This window comes from Artemia sp. Qi Xiang Cuo, chromosome 5 (genome assembly GCF_049724085.1).
Source record: "Artemia sp. Qi Xiang Cuo chromosome 5, ASM4972408v1, whole genome shotgun sequence".
Classification (NCBI taxonomy): domain Eukaryota; kingdom Metazoa; phylum Arthropoda; class Branchiopoda; order Anostraca; family Artemiidae; genus Artemia; species Artemia sp. Qi Xiang Cuo.
The window spans coordinates 74574994-74595680 of NC_142798.1; the positions used below are offsets into that span (position 1 = coordinate 74574994).

The window sequence follows — 20687 nt, forward strand, 5'->3', positions numbered from 1 at the left end:
CAAAAATTGAATCTTTTTTTAAATACTGTGTTTTTTTTAACCGAAAAAGTGAGTAAATATAGCAATTTCCTTTTTCATGAGGCCTTAAGCAGCTCTATGATGTTCCGATGCCCCAATAACTGTGGAGAAGGAGAAACAAAAAAAGACACTGATGTTTATATCCATGGAAAAAAAAACGAATGATTTTCCTTGTCGTTCAGACCAAGGGATTTTCCTTGTTGTTCAAGCCAAAAAAAATGTAAGTTTCTTGTACGGGGTTCTCCCCTGGGACGATTCCAATTATATTTTCGTTTATTATTGGGCCCTTTGAAAGGAAAACATATTCTGCAAGCATGCCTGATGACAGGTATTAAGATACCCACAAACCACTCAAGAGCAGAATTGAAGAGAATTCACAAGAACAGAATTCACAGAGCAGAATTGAAGACATTTTGAACATATTCTTTAGAATGAAGAAAAGCCCCAAGATCCTTAAACTTCGAAGAAACAACCCAAGCACAATAAACCATAAATGGCCGACGTTCTACTTAGTTTAAACTTGAAGTCAGGAAACTGAGTCCATTGAAAGCGGGGCGCCATTCTGGGTCAATCGATATCCAATAAGTGCGTATAAAGAAGCAGTTTCCGGATTTTGGAGGGGATAGAGAGTCCTCCCTCGCAACGCCCCTATTTATTCACTATTTTCACTACTAAAAAGCATAAGGTTTACTCTTACTTTCATAAAGCAAATGGGTCAATTTCCGCACGCGAAAGAATTTAATCTTAGTCAAGACAGACATGCAATTGTTTCTGCTTCGCACGTATCACCCACCCAAACAGCCTTCTTGGTCTACTGCCTACGCGGTAACCTTATCACAACCACATGATTTTTATGGCGAAACTCTAGAAAATAATTTTATCTCTATATTCAATCTTTCTTGACCTTCAACATATTTTAGTGCTAACCCAGAAATTCTGAACTTGAATTATAAGAAGTTCCTTTATTAATTAAAAAAAAAGACTAAAAAAAGAGGTTATCCTCCATAAGTGGAATGAATTTACTTGAGTTCTTTTCTGCACCGAGAAAAGAATCATGATTATCGTTATTCTGATTAATAGATAAAAAAAAAGACCTCTTCCTTGGTTAACCCCCCCCCCCAAAAAAAAAAAATTATGGGTGTAAACATGTAGCCTATATTCTATTTTTAGACATGGAAATTTCTTTTCATTTTTCGTTTTTTAGCAAAGGAGAATAACATAAGAGAACATAATTTGAACAAGTCCAACATAACGTAATCTTTTGTCTATTACATTAAATCGAAGGGTGGACACTTAATGTATGGCGCTTGTGTGTACTTATATTTCACATGTGACTACAGTAGACACAACACAGTAGATAGAATCATTTGATCACGTGTTCCCGCTTAGCAAGTCATATTAACAATATATTTTTACTTCTTTTTAATTAAAGACGATTCAAAGAGGGCGCAGCCTTTAATAACTTTGGATAATTACTCGAATTAGTTCCTTCAATGAGAGAGCGCAATGAAGGGCAAAATATAAGTTTAAGTGAATTACCTTAAATCGGACAGAGGATTTTTTCTTGGTTCATAAGATGGTTTATATTTATTGTCACGATTTATAAGACACATCCATTTAAGTATAACAGGAACTTTACTATAACAACCATAAAACATTGAAGTCCCATTTCGGAATCTGTCATCATAAGTTTCTCAATTACGAATATGGCGCATTAAACCAACTTTCTTTTATGATATTATTAATGTAAACATAAGTAGGAAAACGAAAGGATAGACTCCAGGCACCAAACCTCAGTGGCAAGAATTGAGATGTGGACAGATTTTGAAAAATGCCCTTTTGTGTTTCTTCATTAGAAAGATCCTTACCCATCCTTCTCAAGGCCGTATCCAGGGGAGGGAGGTTCGGGGTTGGAACCCCTTCCAAATTTTCATTCTGACTCGTAAAAACGTAACAAAAATGCATATAAAAAATTTTGATACGGTTTTGCATTTTTTTTATCCCCTCCCCCCTGAAAAAAATTCCTTGATACGCCCTTGCTCCTCCTACATTTTCCTGATATTCTTGCTCCCCCTTCTTTTTTCTTTTTGGCTGTTTTAATGAACTTGTTTATAGAGCTGAGCGATTTTTATTTAAGGGCGTGTCAAACTAAAAAAAAAAAAAAAAAAAAAAAAAAAAAAAAAAAAGAAACGAAAAAAAAAAATTTGTTATTAGGACGATCAATGAAACAGCGTTGTTCACTCTCACAAACAAAACAGCGAAGGTTTAGGGGTCATTTGCTCCCTCCTATATTTTGAAACATCTCTTTTTTACGAAAAAATGAACAAACAACAAAAATTAACTTCTTCTACATTTTCATGAAATAACACCACTGATTAGGATACCAATAACATCCTCATCATGCTAAAATTGTTTCCGTATTCTATATGAGGTATATCATTATTATTTTTAAGTTAGTTTTCCTATTCACGAGAGCTGTTTTTGTAATATTGTTGCATGTATTACAAAGTAGGTGCATTCGTTTATCACCTTTGTCTTCCCCTATCTCCTTTTCTTGCTTTTTGCACCGTCTGTGTTCTATGCAGCTTGACGGATTCTCAATAAATTGCTTTTCAATGATAGCAAAGGGTATGGAAAGTGTGACATGAGCTTCCAGACTTCGTTGAGGACCAAACTATTCTTAATAGTTTTCAAAATGTCATCGTGAAGTTCCCCCCCCCCCCTCCAAGGTTCCCCCTACAAGGTTCATTCAAGGTTTTCCAAGTCAGGTTGGTATCCACCAATGTACTAGATTGCAGTGGATTAGCTTTGTGACGAGTTTTGTAGCCCTTACGGTTAACGTAACGGTTAAGGGCTAACGTAAGGGCTAAAAACTAAAAAATGAGAAACTTTCCGATGAGTACTGTATTTTTAGCGATTCGATTAAGAAGAAATTCAACACATCAGGGCTCTTACATCTATGTTCACAAGATTTCCTTTTTCCAAAGAAAAAGAAAGCAAAAGAAAAAAAGTAATAAGAAGCGGAAAATAAGCAAAGCAAGAAAGCAAAGAAGGCAAGAAAAAGAAAGTAAAAGAAAAAAAGTAATAAGAAGCGGAAAATAAGCAAAGCAAGAAAGCAAAGAAGGCAAGAAAAAGAAAGTAAAAGAAAAAAAGTAATGTGGAAAGTAAATGAAGCAAAGCAAAGCAAGAAAGCAAAGAAGGCAAGAAAAAGAGAGCAAAAGAAAAAAAGTAACATGGAAGTTTTATAATGGGAACAAGGGTGCCAAATATGAATGTTGTAAAACTTATGCATTTCTTTTTCTTTATCACTCTGCTTTCTTTTTCTTCTGGAAGAGAGTAGCTTTGTAAATTCAGATGTGAGATATCCAAAGCAGTATATATCTGGTTGACCAACCCCCTAAAAACAAACGGAGTGGACGGCTACGGATTAGGTACCCTTTTCATTTGTTTAGATATCAAATTACCTCTACTTACTTCTTGATGGAGATTTTCTTAATGGAGATCATAGCGGTGATTCTAAGGCATATTCAACAGTTGCTCTGCTGTGGTGCACTTATTCAAAGTGAACTACCCTCCCCCCACTTTAGCTCCTTTTTTTTAGCAATGACAGGTCAAACTTACACCTGACAAAACAAACTTACTTGAGGCCGCATGTGCACTGGAGTTTGTCGAGGGGAAACAAAAGGAGATGCTACTGGAGTCTGTCGAGGAGATATCGGCGTAAAATTAAACGCCCTTCTTCTTGTGTTCGGACTAGCTGGCACTTCATCCTAAAACAGGGAACAACTAAACATTTAAATGTATATTTATTTACTACACACATATATATAAACAGACTGGGATCTCAAATTACATGAAGTGTCAACCCTTAATCAACGGGTTAAAGGCAGGCTATGCGTCTTGATTATTCTAATTAATGACTTACAAGAAGTATTTTCAAGTCAACCCATCAAATACTACCTATTTTGAATTTTGACTTCTCATCGTCTTTGTGACCCCCACCCTTATACTGTTTTGTTGCGACTGTCCCCAAGCATTTATTTTTAAGTAGTATTCCTTCTCATAACCATGAGAGAGGACAGTAAATTTTCTGTGAAAACTACTAAAGTATTTTTTATCCACTGTATCTGACGTAAAAAATATTGAGAGTTCAAAATTCACGCCACAGGGTTTGCAAGATTTCTGATAAATCTCTGATAAATCCCAGTAATTTTATTCATTAGAGTAAACCTCAGATTATTTGCAATATTTTGATCGAGCCTCACACCTGTCGATAAAAAAAGACAATATTTAACAACGATCCTGAACGATGTCCTTAACGAATTTAACGTAACTATTGTGTTCAAGAAGCAAAAAGTTGAAATGGGAGCTTGTTTCCAATGATTTTCCAATGACTTGTTTCCAATGATTTTCTAGTAAAATTATGACTTCGTGCTTTGCTAGACTAAGCATATTGATGGTAAAACTGCCTTCCAAGCTTCTATCTTTTCTAATTTCAAACTATTTGTATTGTATCTTCATTCTACAAGGCCAATCATAAAAAATACGCTTGAAAGTAGAACATTGCCCAGCTTCCTGATTCTACACATGATACAATTTTAGAACAGTAATCGTACGTAGTTCTGATTTAGCTATGTGTGACTATAGTGTGGCTCGAGCGGTAGAACTCATTCGCAATTTATAGTAGAAAAAACTTTCCGCTTGAGCTGGTTTGGATAATGATGTTATGGATGTAGAGGAACTGGTGATGAACAGATCACGCTAGCACTCTAAAACACTACTAAATTTTTCTTATAAGTAAAGAATACGGAGACAGAAAGCCTTCGCTTTTATTACAGTTTCTCAATGCTCTAAAATAAAATTTGAAAAAAGTGACTCAAAACTTCCCCCTCTTGTATACTTGAACAACTGGATTGGTACTCACTTGTCGGCCAGTTCAAAAATTGTGCATTGGAAACTAGAGTGGAAACCCAGAACTAATTTCCATCCTATTGAAAACTCGCATAAAGACTGGTGTTTAGCATCAAAAAAAAAAAAAAAAAAAATCACCAAGGCCATCTAGTATATGGAGTATATTTAACGAGCTTTTTAATTGTCGGACGCTAGATTACACGCTTATTAAACATTCACACTTATTGGGCTGATACAGAAAAACCCCTAGCCTGCAAATTTCCTTAGAACGGTTTTGGAGAATAACTAGAATTGAGTGGTCCAGAATTGAGAGGGGGGGGACCAAAGTTGGAGCTATTTTCCCAAATCAAGTGAAAATGACTGTAAAAACTGAAAAACGAGCGATTTGGTACCATAAAGGTACTATATAGTACTATAAAGGTAAATATAAACAAAAGAAAACTGATACGTTTCTGTGGATGCTTGAATTATGCAGGCTTATCTTAGTTTCGACAAGATTTTTGAAGAAATTAAATTTCAGCTGGGGGGGGGCCGAGTTCTGGAAGGGACAGTTGTCCCCCTGTTCCATGGCAAATTACACCCCTGCTGCACTTTTCTCTTTTCAGGTACTAATAAAATACATAAGATGGCAGAGCCCCGAATTCTGACGCCAGTAGCAACCCAAAATCTAGAATTTCTAGAGCTAGTCTAGGTCTACTTTATACGACAGGATTTTGATTTAAAAGTTTTGGAAACAAAAAGAATTATGATTGATTGTTACTCACTAACACATTTCAGCTTAAACTTATGAAAATAAACGGATTCATTTCTTGATATGAAATGAGGTACTTATGTATTACACCAAACACAGTCAAGAAGTGAAATTGGGTTAATCATAATGAAATATTCCAAAACATGATGATAATATAATATTTTAGTTTACAGATAATATAATTTGGCCTATATATTTGCACATTAGTTTGGGGGGAGGGGGTTAAAGTAACCTAACCTTACCACCACCACCCACCCATAATGTGCAAATATATAGCCCAAATTATACAATTCCAATGCATTCTGTCACCCATCATTTATTTTTGTAACTATGAAACCGGTTTTCTCAGATCTTACATTCAGCAAACTTCTCGACTGTGTTTGGTATAATATATAAGTACCTGAAATGACATAACATTAAATATGACGGGCTGCCACTCCTCCCCCAAACCACCCTAAAACTTGCCATCTTCAGCCCTAGTGTAATTATTTTTAAAGCAAATACATTACTTAAATGACAAAAACCATTTCCCTAACAGTATAATAAAGACTATACTTTCGAAAGTGTGCATTGTTTACATTTAAAGCGCAAGTTAAACTTTATCATTAAGAGCAGGAGTTTGGAGGACTTGTAGCCCTTCCTCCCTAAATTATTTATAGTACTTGTTGATTATTCAGAACACACTCAAGTTCTTCATCTGAATGTAAGATCTGAGAAAACCGGCTTCATAGCCACAAAGACAAGTGTCGAGTGACAGAATGCATTGGACCTGCATGATTTTGGCTATATGTGTGTGGCTATATTTGGCTTGCATGGAGTGGCTATATGGCTATATGCTCAACAAGTACCTAATGTTTGCACATTAGGGGATGGAGTAAAGTATAGCGGGTCTGTATGCAAAATGTGTTAGCTACAATTATTCTACATATTATGAAGTAAGAATTGTTTTCTAACTTCACGCTGTCCAAATACCTTACCCCACTCCCTAATGTGCCAATATATAGCCCAAATTATATAAGTCCAATGCATTCTGTCATCCGTCAACTGTCTTTGCGGCTATGAACCCGGTTTTATCATATCTTACACTCAGATCAAGAACTTGGGTGTGTTCTAAATAATTAACAAGTACCTTACTTATATACGTTATTATTTTTATGTAGTACTTTACGTTCGTGTGGTAATACTTTTTTTCATTTAATTGAGCATATTAAAAAACAAACTCAGCGGTACTTTCCCATTATATGGGCATTTCTAAAAAGTCAAGTTTGGTTAATGCTAATGAAATATAAACAAATTCGGGCTAAATATTTGGACATTAGAGGGTGGGGGGCAAAGCATTGCATATATTAAATACGAAACCTAACCTAGGTACCTCCCCCCCCCCGAAACCCCCAAAAACAACAATTTAAATATCGTATACGCAATAAAAACCACGCTATGGATTGCATTACTCTGAAGCGGTGTCTTGAATTAACCCGTCAGAACTGCGTTTTTCGTGACTGGTTTCCATGTAAATGCCCATATAATGGGGATGTGCCAACTCAGCTTAACCTAATTTGCTCCTCACGGGACATAATTCCTTTTCTATTCATTATTTATTCCTCTAATATTCCCAATTCTTTCATACTCGCTCTTCAATTATCAAACAGTTCGTGGTAACGAACTGTAAGTAAGGAGCGACCCGGCTCAATGGTAAACGAAACTCTAAAAAAAGGAATTTTGATACCAATAGATACATCAAAATAATCAGATTTTAATGCTGATTTCAAATGTATAAGTTTCATCAAGTTTAGTCCTATATACCTACCAAAAGTTACGCGCCTGCGAAAATTTGGCTGATTTTTGAAAAAAGGGGGAGAGACCCCCTAAAAGTTATAGAACCTTAATGAAAATCACACCATCATGTTCAACGTGTCAAAGAACCCTACTGCAGAGGTTTCAAGCTCCTATCTACAAAAACGTGGAATTTTGCATTTTTTGCCAGAAGAAAGATCACGGATGCGTGTTTATTTGTTTTTTTTTGTTTTTTTTTCCAGGGCTGATCGTATCGACCCAGTGGAAGTTGAATATCGTGGGATGGCTCATTGGAACGGAAATTAAAATTTCTAGTGACCTTTTTAAGTGACCAAAAAAAAATGGAGGGCAACTAGGCCCCCTCCCACGCTCATTTTTTTCCAAAAGTCACCCGACCAAAATTTTGAGATAGCCATTTCGTTCAGCATGGTCGAAAATATTATAACTATGTCTTTTAGGATGACTTAACCCCCCGAAGTCCCCGGAGGAGGGCTGAAAGTTATGAACTTTACCCAATGTTAACATATAGTATTGGTTATTGAGAAGCACGGGCGTCGTTTGGGGGTGGCAAGGAGGGGGGGGGGCAGTTGCCCCCCCCCATAATGTGGAGGAAAAAATATTATACATCCCCTGCCCTTTGACTATCCAGATATGGACCCCTCTTGCCCCCCCCAATCAAAATGCTGGAGATTCGCCCCTGTTGAGAAGTATACAGACGTTTTCAGGGAGGATTTTTTCTGGTAGTGGGGGGGGGGGGTGTGTGGGTCGGGGGTTAAGTGAGAGGATATTTCCATGAAGGAAGTTTTCATGGGGGAAGGGACGCTGCTATGAAGGGGGTGCCGGATTTCCCAGCATTATTTAAAAAAAAAGATCAGAAATTATATAAAAAAAACAAGTTTTTCAACTAAAAGTAAGGAGCAACGTCAAAACTTAAAACGGAAGAAAATATTACGTATATGATTGGGTTCACCCTCTAGTTAATACCTCGCTCTTTAAGCCAAAGATTTTTTAGTACTTTCATAAGAGCTATTTATTCTAATTAACAAAATTTGTGATTAAGGGGTCATTTTTAAAGAATTGGAACAAAATTCGAACTTTAGCTTAAAGAGCAAGGTATTGACTAGGGGACGAACCCTCTAATATACGTATTAAAAATATATGAATATAGAAGTTCGTTACGTAAGTTATTTCGTAAGTTACGTATATTTATTACTAATAAAAACGTTCGTAAATAAAATTAAACGAGTTTCGAGAAAGCTATTTAACCAAATAAAAGTAAAATTAATATTCAGGTATCAAAACCTGCATTAATTTAAAAACGTTCAAAAATTAAATAAAAAAACAAGTTTTTTTTTTAACTGAAAGTAAGGAACGACATTAAAAATTAAAACGAACATAAATTATTCCGTATATGACAGGGGTTATGTCATCCTTCTTGTCTTTCTCTTTACAACTATGTTTTAATTAACCAAGACTCTATGTTTTTAAACAGTAAAAAACTTTAGCGTAAAGAGCGAGTTGATGAGGAGGGCACAACCCCTTTCATATACGGAATAATTTCTGTTCGTTTTAAGTTTTAACGTCGTTCCTTACTTTCAGTTAAAAAAAAACTTGTTTTTTTTTATTAAATTTACCAAGATAAGAACTAGGTGTTGTTGCCAGAAAACTATCCCAGGGGAGAGGAATGATAAACATCAGGGACCCTCGTTTCCACCAGGAGTAAAACATGAGTTTCCCATTTTCCTCTTTTGATATATTTTCCAAATGTTCCCTTGTTTTCGAGGGAGCCGTCAGACCCCACCTCCTGCGGCGCTCATACTAGGAGTAACTACAATAGTTATTTATATTTTAGTTTCTTGGGGCATCATACCATTTACGGCAAGAAAAATAGGAAAGGATATTGTTTGTTAGCAAACTAAACGAAGACATATAAAAAAGCATTCACCCTTTTTAAAGATCACCGCTCCCACCAAAGAACCCACTTAGAAAAAATGCGTTTCACATTAAATTAGTGTCTCTAAGTTCAAAAGAGGAAAAACTTCAATTTAATTGATGAATCTTTAACCTGTCCCTTTGTCTCTAGACACAACCTTGACATTTTCCACCACGGTGCAGATGTAGCATTAATTATACTGATGTACAAAATGCTGTCAGATGCATGTCAGTCTATAATCATTGTTATGCATTTGAATATTGCATTCATCTTTACATCATGGAATGCACTTTTTGCATAAGGCTGTTGGGTGATTGAATGGTTTCTCTCGTTTGAATTTAAACAGGTATACAACCCACAAACTAAATGTTTAAAGATCAGAACATTCAGATGAAATTAGTATTTAGGATGTCATAATGAGGAGTAATTACATTCTCTTACGTTATTTCTATTGCCGTATGCCAAATCAGGTGAGATGCTAAACGTTTTCGGTCTAAACTAAAGCGGGGCTCCCACGGCGTCAATAAAGTTATTATACTTTTTCATGAAAGTGCGAACCATAAAGTTTGTCCCACTCACACAAGGATTTCACCTTTTTGACTTTACAACAATTTTTCATAGAAAGTAACTGAAATGGTCAGACATGGAGCTGAGAAAACCATCTTTTTAAGCATTTTACCCTTTCAATAACATTAAAAAATGTTTTTGTTTCCTTTATCAAGCAAAATATTTAAAACGTATACACTATCAAACTAGTAGACACTAATTTGCATGTTGTTTGTTTGAAATTTTCCACACGTCTTCTGCTATTATTTAAACTTCGTGGACTTTCTTGAAAAAGTTAAATAAAGTTCCAACTTTTTTCCGACAGCAATAAGTCCACGAAGTCATGCGAGGTAAACGGTTTATTAACTTTGCGGACAGATTTATTGACGCCGTGGGAGTCCCGCATAAGTGTCCGCTTTAGCTCCAAATTGGAAACCTTATGTCTGCATCAGGATTCTTTGGTCTTCGGGCGGCTATCCGAATCAGTGCTTCCACGTTCCATGAGTTCACAAATGGGAACATATACTTAGTGTCATTCTGGGAACAGGCAACCCCGCGCCTACGCAAAATTTTTTCTATGGCCCAATGATAAAGGACATTTTTTAGAATTTGAATTGGAAATACCCAGATATTTGGCTAAATTTTGGATTTCGAAGCCTCCTCCCACGTATGTCACTAATCTCGACATCACAGCAAAGAAAAGTGAATAAATAGGCCATACAACTCAATGTAATTCCGAATAAAACTCGTTTATCTAAATATATTTCAATGTAAGGATTATAGATTAAGTTTCACATATAACGGTTTTTAACAACAAAAATTGGCTAGATATATTTTCTCTATTTTTTTTTCTTTTTCAGAGAAACGGTTCGGTACAACGAAAGGCGGCTTGTGCATTGTCGAAAAACGGAAACAAAAATCATCAATTCAATTTCTCTCAATATTTCAATTCAATATTTTTTTTTTCTCTCTTTCAGTGTTACTTTAATTTTTTTTTTCTCTTGGTCCTTAACAAGTTATCTTCTAGGATCTTTATTGTTATTAATGTTTGTGTTATGTTTTTATTTGAATAAATTGAATTGAATTGAATCAAATAATAAAGTAACAAAACAGCTACATTTTTCATTACAGCTACAAACTACGAAAACTCCTCAAGTAAAAGTGAAACAATTTACTGATCAAAAGCATCAACGAATTTTCAACAGAGAATACTTTTTTTTATCTCAAACAGTTGTTATTTTTTTTTTTTTTTGTATTGATGGTATCAACCAAATTTTCTTTTCTAATAATACTGTCCCATGAGATACAATTATTACTGCCCCCCCCCCCTCCAAAAAAAAAATCTTGCGTATATGCCTCTTGGCCTTACAATGATTAGTTTTATCAAGTTGTTTAGCATCGCAGTATATTTCACTAATTACCACTTATTACGCTAAAAGATTCTGGCCTAATACGCCACTTTTCTCACAGTGCCTTTTCTTCCATAACTGACGAATTCATCCCTTGTGCAAGAAATTAGAAGCTTGACCTCCAGTGCCAACGCCTCGTGAATTGTTGCCGCAAGTTTGACCCATAGGCCGCAGTTGCGGGGCAACAAACGCAACTATTTATCATGGGTAATAAACGTGTATGCTCGAGCACCACGGTTGCAGATGCGTTATGATTAATGTAGGTTATTATTTGTATGGTCAACGTATAAAATAAAAACCTTTTGAAATAATTTCTGTGCGCATTAAATAACCGTCAAACTCTGCACCCGCGTTGTTTTTGTTTTTACCTATATTAAGGTTATATAGTTATTAACAACGGTTAATAACATCCGTTAAACGGTTCAGTGTGTAAACTTTTATTTCTTAGTGTGCGGTTCCTACAGAAGATTGCATGTCTTTTTGCTAACTTTTCATGGCATCAAACCTCTAAAAATACAAAAAGGCAAAATCGAAAATCCAAAAAAAAACGTAACTATTGTTTCAAGATCAATATTTCTGGTATTATTTCCCAAAAATTTATGAGAGGTATGGAAGTTTTGCATAGGAAATTCAAGAGACAATATTAAGTTATAACAGTATCTAAAGTCAAAGCTACTTTATCTCCAAAAAGCTAAGCTTTTCCGGGAATTCGCAGAATCAGAACTTCAAAATAGAAAAAGTCACCAAAAGACTTTTATTTTTGGAAAACCAATGTCAGCTCCAGTACTTCAAAATCTGCCTATCCGCGTTGAGAAAAAAATCTACTTTTCTAGAAAAAATCACCTCTTGAATACCAAAAAATGTTTGATACGTCATGAAAACCTTGGAAATTACATTTCTAAGTGAACGATGAAATTTTGTATATGAGAAAGTTCATGTCATCTCGCGCACTTTTCGTAGTTTTATTCTTTTAAAATACAAATTATAAATTTCAGAAAAAAAAATTCGGATTTCAAAATTAACTCTTCAAGAATCATTCCCAACAAACCTGATAATTAAAAGATTGATCAATAAAGAAATGAACACAACAAAAAAAAACTATACTAAAACATAAATAGTATAATATATAATAATTAAGAAAATTTAAGAGGATAAAAAATCAAAAGAAACTGTAATGATTTACAGATACCAAAATGCAACAGCCACAGTGGCGTCAATTCACGACAGTGTAGGGGAGGGAAAAACTATTTTTCAAAATATATGGGGAGTGGAATATTGATGTTTTTTAATAAAAATTGCCCAAAAAGCCATTTTCAACGAAAACACCCAAAAAGTGTTTGTTTTTTTAAATCTAGAAAGGTTAGGCAAATGTCCCCCTCCACTGCCACTCCTGAATAACCCTCTTCTTTTTGACCTTTCAAATTGCTAGGCTACTATTAAAATGCAGCCGTACCAAAATAAAAGGGTATATTTTACATTTTCAAAGTGTTTCAAAGAAAAATTGAGGTTATTCATTTTATTCCAAGGGAAAATGACTAACCTTTCGTTTTCATGAGAGGTTGGAAACATTTCATTTAAATGAAAGGTTTTAACCTTTCATTTAAAAGAGGACGTTTCATTTTTTTCATTTTTCTTTCATTTCAATCCGCGTTGAGAAAAAAATCTACTTTTCTAGAAAAAATCACCTCTTGAATACCAAAAAATGTTTGATACGTCATGACAACCTTGGAAATTGCATTTCTAAGTGAACGATGAAATTTTGTATATGAGAAAGTTCATGTCATCTCGCGCACTTTTCGTAGTTTTATTCTTTTAAAATACAAATTATAAATTTCAGAAAAAAAAAAATTCGGATTTCAAAATTAACTCTTCAAGAATCATTCCCAACAAACCTGATAATTAAAAGATTGATCAATAAAGAAATGAACACAACAAAAAAAAACTATACTAAAACATAAATAGTATAATATATAATAATTAAGAAAATTTAAGAGGATAAAAAATCAAAAGAAACTGTAATGATTTACAGATACCAAAATGCAACAGCCACAGTGGCGTCAATTCACGACAGTGTAGGGGAGGGAAAAACTATTTTTCAAAATATATGGGGAGTGGAATATTGATGTTTTTTAATAGAAATTGCCCAAAAAGCCATTTTCAACGAAAACACCCAAAAAGTGTTTGTTTTTTTAAATCTAGAAAGGTTAGGCAAATGTCCCCCTCCACTGCCACTCCTGAATAACCCTCTTTTTTTTGACCTTTCAAATTGCTAGGCTACTATTAAAATGCAGCCGTACCAAAATAAAAGGGTATATTTTACATTTTCAAAGTGTTTCAAAGAAAAATTGAGGTTATTCATTTTATTCCAAGGGAAAATGACTAACCTTTCGTTTTCATGAGAGGTTGGAAACATTTCATTTAAATGAAAGGTTTTAACCTTTCATTTAAAAGAGGACGTTTCATTTTTTTCATTTTTCTTTCATTTCAATCCGCGTTGAGAAAAAAATCTACTTTTCTAGAAAAAATCACCTCTTGAATACCAAAAAATGTTTGATACGTCATGACAACGTTGGAAATTACATTTCTAAGTGAACGATGAAATTTTGTATATGAGAAAGTTCATGTCATCTCGCGCACTTTTCGTAGTTTTATTCTTTTAAAATACAAATTATAAATTTCAGAAAAAAAAAATTCGGATTTCAAAATTAACTCTTCAAGAATCATTCCCAACAAACCTGATAATTAAAAGATTGATCAATAAAGAAATGAACACAACAAAAAAAAACTATACTAAAACATAAATAGTATAATATATAATAATTAAGATCATTTAAGAGGATAAAAAATCAAAAGAAACTGTAATGATTTACAGATACCAAAATGCAACAGCCACAGTGGCGTCAATTCACGACAGTGTAGGGGAGGGAAAAACTATTTTTCAAAATATATGGGGAGTGGAATATTGATGTTTTTTAATAGAAATTGCCCAAAAAGCCATTTTCAACGAAAACACCCAAAAAGTGTTTGTTTTTTTAAATCTAGAAAGGTTAGGCAAATGTCCCCCTCCACTGCCACTCCTGAATAACCCTCTTCTTTTTGACCTTTCAAATTGCTAGGCTACTATTAAAATGCAGCCGTACCAAAATAAAAGGGTATATTTTACATTTTCAAAGTGTTTCAAAGAAAAATTGAGGTTATTCATTTTATTCCAAGGGAAAATGACTAACCTTTCGTTTTCATGAGAGGTTGGAAACATTTCATTTAAATGAAAGGTTTTAACCTTTCATTTAAAAGAGGACGTTTCATTTTTTTCATTTTTCTTTCATTTCAATCCGCGTTGAGAAAAAAATCTACTTTTCTAGAAAATATCACCTCTTGAATACCAAAAAATGTTTGATACGTCATGAAAACCTTGGAAATTACATGTCTAAGTGAACGATGAAATTTTGTATATGAGAAAGTTCATGTCATCTCGCGCACTTTTCGTAGTTTTATTCTTTTAAAATAAAAATTATAAATTTCAGAAAAAAAAAAATTCGGATTTCAAAATTAACTCTTCAAGAATCATTCCCAACAAACCTGATAATTAAAAGATTGATCAATAAAGAAATGAACACAACAAAAAAAAACTATACTAAAACATAAATAGTATAATATATAATAATTAAGATCATTTAAGAGGATAAAAAATCAAAAGAAACTGTAATGATTTACAGATACCAAAATGCAACAGCCACAGTGGCGTCAATTCACGACAGTGTAGGGGAGGGAAAAACTATTTTTCAAAATATATGGGGAGTGGAATATTGATGTTTTTTAATAGAAATTGCCCAAAAAGCCATTTTCAACGAAAACACCCAAAAAGTGTTTGTTTTTTTAAATCTAGAAAGGTTAGGCAAATGTCCCCCTCCACTGCCACTCCTGAATAACCCTCTTCTTTTTGACCTTTCAAATTGCTAGGCTACTATTAAAATGCAGCCGTACCAAAATAAAAGGGTATATTTTACATTTTCAAAGTGTTTCAAAGAAAAATTGAGGTTATTCATTTTATTCCAAGGGAAAATGACTAACCTTTCGTTTTCATGAGAGGTTGGAAACATTTCATTTAAATGAAAGGTTTTAACCTTTCATTTAAAAGAGGACGTTTCATTTTTTTCATTTTTCTTTCATTTCAATCCGCGTTGAGAAAAAAATCTACTTTTCTAGAAAAAATCACCTCTTGAATACCAAAAAATGTTTGATACGTCATGAAAACCTTGGAAATTGCATTTCTAAGTGAACGATGAAATTTTGTATATGAGAAAGTTCATGTCATCTCGCGCACTTTTCGTAGTTTTATTCTTTTAAAATACAAATTATAAATTTCAGAAAAAAAAAATTCGGATTTCAAAATTAACTCTTCAAGAATCATTCCCAACAAACCTGATAATTAAAAGATTGATCAATAAAGAAATGAACACAACAAAAAAAAAAACTATACTAAAACATAAATAGTATAATATATAATAATTAAGAAAATTTAAGAGGATAAAAAATCAAAAGAAACTGTAATGATTTACAGATACCAAAATGCAACAGCCACAGTGGCGTCAATTCACGACAGTGTAGGGGAGGGAAAAACTATTTTTCAAAATATATGGGGAGTGGAATATTGATGTTTTTTAATAGAAATTGTCCAAAAAGCCATTTTCAACGAAAACACCCAAAAAGTGTTTGTTTTTTTAAATCTAGAAAGGTTAGGCAAATGTCCCCCTCCACTACCACTCCTGAATAACCCTCTTCTTTTTGACCTTTCAAATTGCTAGGCTACTATTAAAATGCAGCCGTACCAAAATAAAAGGGTATATTTTACATTTTCAGAGTGTTTCAAAGAAAAATTGAGGTTATTCATTTTATTCCAAGGGAAAATGACTAACCTTTCGTTTTCATGAGAGGTTGGAAACATTTCATTTAAATGAAAGGTTTTAACCTTTCATTTAAAAGAGGACAAAATCTGAAAAACAGCCTAAAGACAAGACCCTATACTCTTTCACCGGTCATGGAGTCAGTAAAATTTAGCATACAATTTTAATTCTTTCGAAAGCTCAAGGAAGATTAGTTTAAAGCAAAGCGCTAGTTTTTCAAAATTCTACAAATATGGGGAAATATCTGCAAAGAAACTGACTCGTAATATTCCCTAAATTTGCAAAATATTGAAAAACTAGGGATTTACCAAAAGCACAAAACCGACGCAACGAAACACGATTAGGAGTAGAATATTCCATAAGTACCGTCCAAAAAGTAAAAGACAAATTTTAAAGGCTCTCAATACTCTTTCATCGGTCATAGAGTCAGTAAAATTTAGCATACAATTTTAATTCTCTCTAAAGCTCAAGGAAGATTAGTATAAAGCAAAGCGCTAGTTTTTCAAAATTCTACAAATATGGGGAAATATCTGCAAAGAAACTGACTCGTAATATTCCCTAAATTTGCAAAATATTGAAAAACTAGGGATTTACCAAAAGCACAAAACCGACACAACAAAACACGATTAGGAGTAGAATATTCCAGAAGTACCGTCCAAAAAGTAAAAGACAAATTTTAAAGGCTCTCAATACTCTTTCATCGGTCATAGAGTCAGTAAAATTTAGCATACAATTTTAATTCTCTCGAAAGCTCAAGGAAGATTAGTTTAAAGCAAAGCGCTGGTTTTTCAAAATTTTACAAATATAGGGAAATATTACGAGTCGGTTTAATCAAACCCATATAGCAAATATACGCCACATAAACTGCAAAGTATTAATTTTCGTTAGTTTTACTTTTCATCTTCGAAAAACTTTCAGAACAAATTTACTGATTTTTTTGTGTGTGGGGGGGGGGGGGTTGAAAATACACACAATGAACCTAAAAAAGATTATTATTTCAAAGGAAATGAAACCAAGGAAGTGATACGCGTTTTCGTTAAAATAGGGCATTATCACTGGCGTAGTTGTATTGGGTGTTTTTACTGGTGTTTCCTTCTTGGACTTCAACATTTTAAGAGAACTAAAATAGTTTGGGGAAAAAGGTGTAACTAAAGTAAAAACAGGGGCGAGCAAAAAATCAAGATATAATAATTGCAAGCTGCAACTAGAGGTCTCAATCCACGAGCTAGAAAGGGGAATTAAAAAAAAAAAATATGGATCCTTCTTATCTTTGCATTATCGAATTAATTCCAATTAATCAATCGCGGACGCTCAAGGTAAAATCATTTTCGAGGGGTTCCAGGCTCTTTACTTTTGCATCTGTTTTCACTGTCTAATAGACGGACGTGTCCCCATTTGAACGTTTATTTGTTTGTTCTAGCTTGGGAGCTGTAATTATCCTGTAGTGAATCTTCGACAATGGCATATTCCAATGGTGTACTTTCCATTCGGATCCGACACGATTTTCCAGGAGTTTTAAGCTCTTTTTCTAATTTTCCGTGAATTTGTTCTTAAAACAAAACTTTACTATTAGGGTTAATCAAAATAATAGTTACCATGCCTGCACCAGCTACAGATGAAATTTTTTTTATCACTGGGCAGGTTTTTATAAAACGCATTTTTAAACTTTGGTTACCATGGGGCCGTGGCTCGCTCTTTACGAGGTTGAAGCTGTCGCTGCAACCATGACGAAATAGGTATGTCTCTCCGACTGGTGAATTACAGTCTGGTGACTGGTGAAAGTACGACTGGTGAATTACAGTTTTGGTAGTTTCTTTCTTTTACAATGACTTAGAGATGAAGTGCAAACAGGGACGTAAGTAGGATGGGGGGGGGGGGGATCGGTGCTCAGTAGCCCCGAAGTTCTAGATTTTCTCGAATTTCTGGGCAGTGTTTAGTCAAATTATCAACTAGAATGTGTTTTTTTTATTATTGCCCCCTCCCCCCAAGCAAAGCCCTACATGCATGCTACCATGTCTATAGGCATTTCTAAATTCACTAAAAAAAATGTCCCATCTTTTCAGAAGCGTATCCAGGATTTTTGTTCGGGGGGGGGGGGGGTTACATAAAAACCTCAAAAAACAAACAACAAAAGTACGAAGAACAAAAGGGAAATCTTTTTGTAAGACAGTGGAGATAATTTGAATGAATATTTCGGCCCTATGTCCAAGGGCCGTCCTCAGCAAGACTATAAAAGAAAAAAGACTCACAACAACATGCGACCAATAAAACCAAAAAAGTGAAAATTTTTTCAAAACAATCCTAGTGTCATTACTTCAGCGAAGTTCAACCAGGACTGATAAAAAGTAAGGTAAAACAAGACGATTCAATGAAATGAAAGAAAAATAAATTAAAAACACGTTCTTATTGCTAATCCAGCCTTTTTGGCAGGATTAGCCAAAATATAATTTGAAATATTCATTCAAATTATCTCCACTGTCTTACAAAAAAATTTCCCTTTTGTTCTTCGTACTTTTGTTGTTTGTTATGGAAAGGCAGTGTGGTCTTCGTCGCTATTTACCTCAAAAAACGCATACAAAATTTATTTATGTCCAGTTTTGTTACGTTTTTACGAGTCAATCAAACATTTCTGGGGGGGGGGAAGGGGTTCAAACCGGGTAACCCCCTCCCCCCCCGGGATACGGCCTTGTATGACCGAAAATAAAAAACAAAGAAAAACCTTAAGCAGCTAGTTCTGTTTGATGGATTAACAGGTATTCATTTAAATACTCCACAGCTTCTTTGGAAATTAATCAATATCATACACGACGGGGTAATAACTTCATAAATATTCATATAATCATATTAATGATACGGAATAGCTTGCACAAAGAATCATGACTATGCTTTGTAAACCTGAAATGATTCAAAATGAATTAGTTAATAAATAGTATTTTCACTTGGAAATAAGTAACAATCATTTTGAGGAGCTGCCCACTTAAAAAATTCGTGTACACCAGGCAACAAACAGCACGCTTGGTATAATCGTGGCAAGCGCTGCGCGAAGAGGCGCGGTGGAGCGAAACAATTGGCCTTCCAAGATACAACTCAGCTGACGGATAGTGGACCACCTGACTCATTTCAGACAATACGGTTCATCTATTTGGCTCTCCTGTTTTATTGCCGCCATATCAGCAAAAAAAGAGTGTTATCAGTATGTCAACTTCTACAGGTTTTCGGTATATTTAAAGTTTTTTGTCCCAAGCTAACACCAAAGTCCTCTTAAACATTCATAGCTAGTAACCAAGGCCGTATCCAGTCGGAGGGGTGTTTGTTACCGAGTTCAACCCCCCCCCCCCCTTCAAAACTTGTGTCCGTCTCATAAAAATGTAACAGAAACGCCTATGAATAAATTCTTTATTAATTTTTTTTTTTGTAATAGCACCCCATTCGAAAAAAAACTGCATACGCCCATGCCAGTAACTGTTTGATGTCAGCCTTGTCAAGATGCTTAAAAACCATGTCAGGGACTTAAAAGAGCCCATTTCAAGACTCAAATTGTCTAAATCTCCATGAGCCTTCCGAAAAATATAGGGAGGGTCTGGGGGATAGGAAATAATATCTAATCTACCTTTATGTAGACAAAGCCTGAATAAGAGCCTTACAGGGTGATACGTACTACTTATTACATAAGTATGTTTCTGAAATTTATTTTAAAGCTTCATTTAACTAAACTAATTTGCTTCATATTTCATAAAGTTATACGCAATGATAAGCAAGTATGCATCAGCTATTCTGAAGGAAGTGCATATATATATATATATATATATATATATATATATATATATATATATATATATATATATATATATATATATATATATATATATATATATATATATATATATATATTTAACCATACAAAGACTGTAACCACAACTGCAATTCTACAGTTTTGGGCCCAACTACAAGCGTCAAAATCATCCTTCAACAGTGGCAATACTCCAGGCTGCAGTTAGCTTTCTATAAATAATAAAATAGCATTTCATTTTTCGGGACATATACATCACATGAGGCACGCTTTTGTATTTTTTTTGTTCTTAATATCCGTAGCTGAATGTAGCCAAATTTCCCTAGCCACTACTTGCACATAAGGTTTCTTAGACCTCATCTCGATTGAAATGATTAACCTGGAAAACATGTAAGATACGGTTCTAGCCAGTTGAAGTCTTGCTTTACAGGAAAGAGTTCTGAAAGAACCCCATTGGTAAGTCACAAATAAAAGACCAGAGCATCACATTACACCTGACTCACCGTATCAGATGTAAAAACCGAATAAATTTGAGACACAGCTCTAACTGGTCCAAATCCTGCAGGTCCAAGCCCAATTTGACAGCGAGTAACGCACACGGGATGAATACTACAACCCGAATTAGAAGCCA

The 20687-nt window shown here is 34.4% G+C and overlaps 1 protein-coding gene across 3 annotated transcripts in view; it reads right to left on the minus strand.

Annotated features, from left to right (window-relative positions):
* The window catches only part of LOC148952513 (uncharacterized), a 183321-nt gene that overhangs the window by 99382 nt on the left and 63252 nt on the right, over window positions 1-20687 (minus strand). For all 3 annotated transcript variants that reach the window (XM_089088997.1, XM_089088998.1, XM_089088999.1), the window contains one exon: window positions 3660-3788. In XM_089088997.1, coding sequence (XP_088945123.1) covers window positions 3660-3788 — 129 coding nt within the window. The remainder of the gene's footprint in view (window positions 1-3659; window positions 3789-20687) is intronic.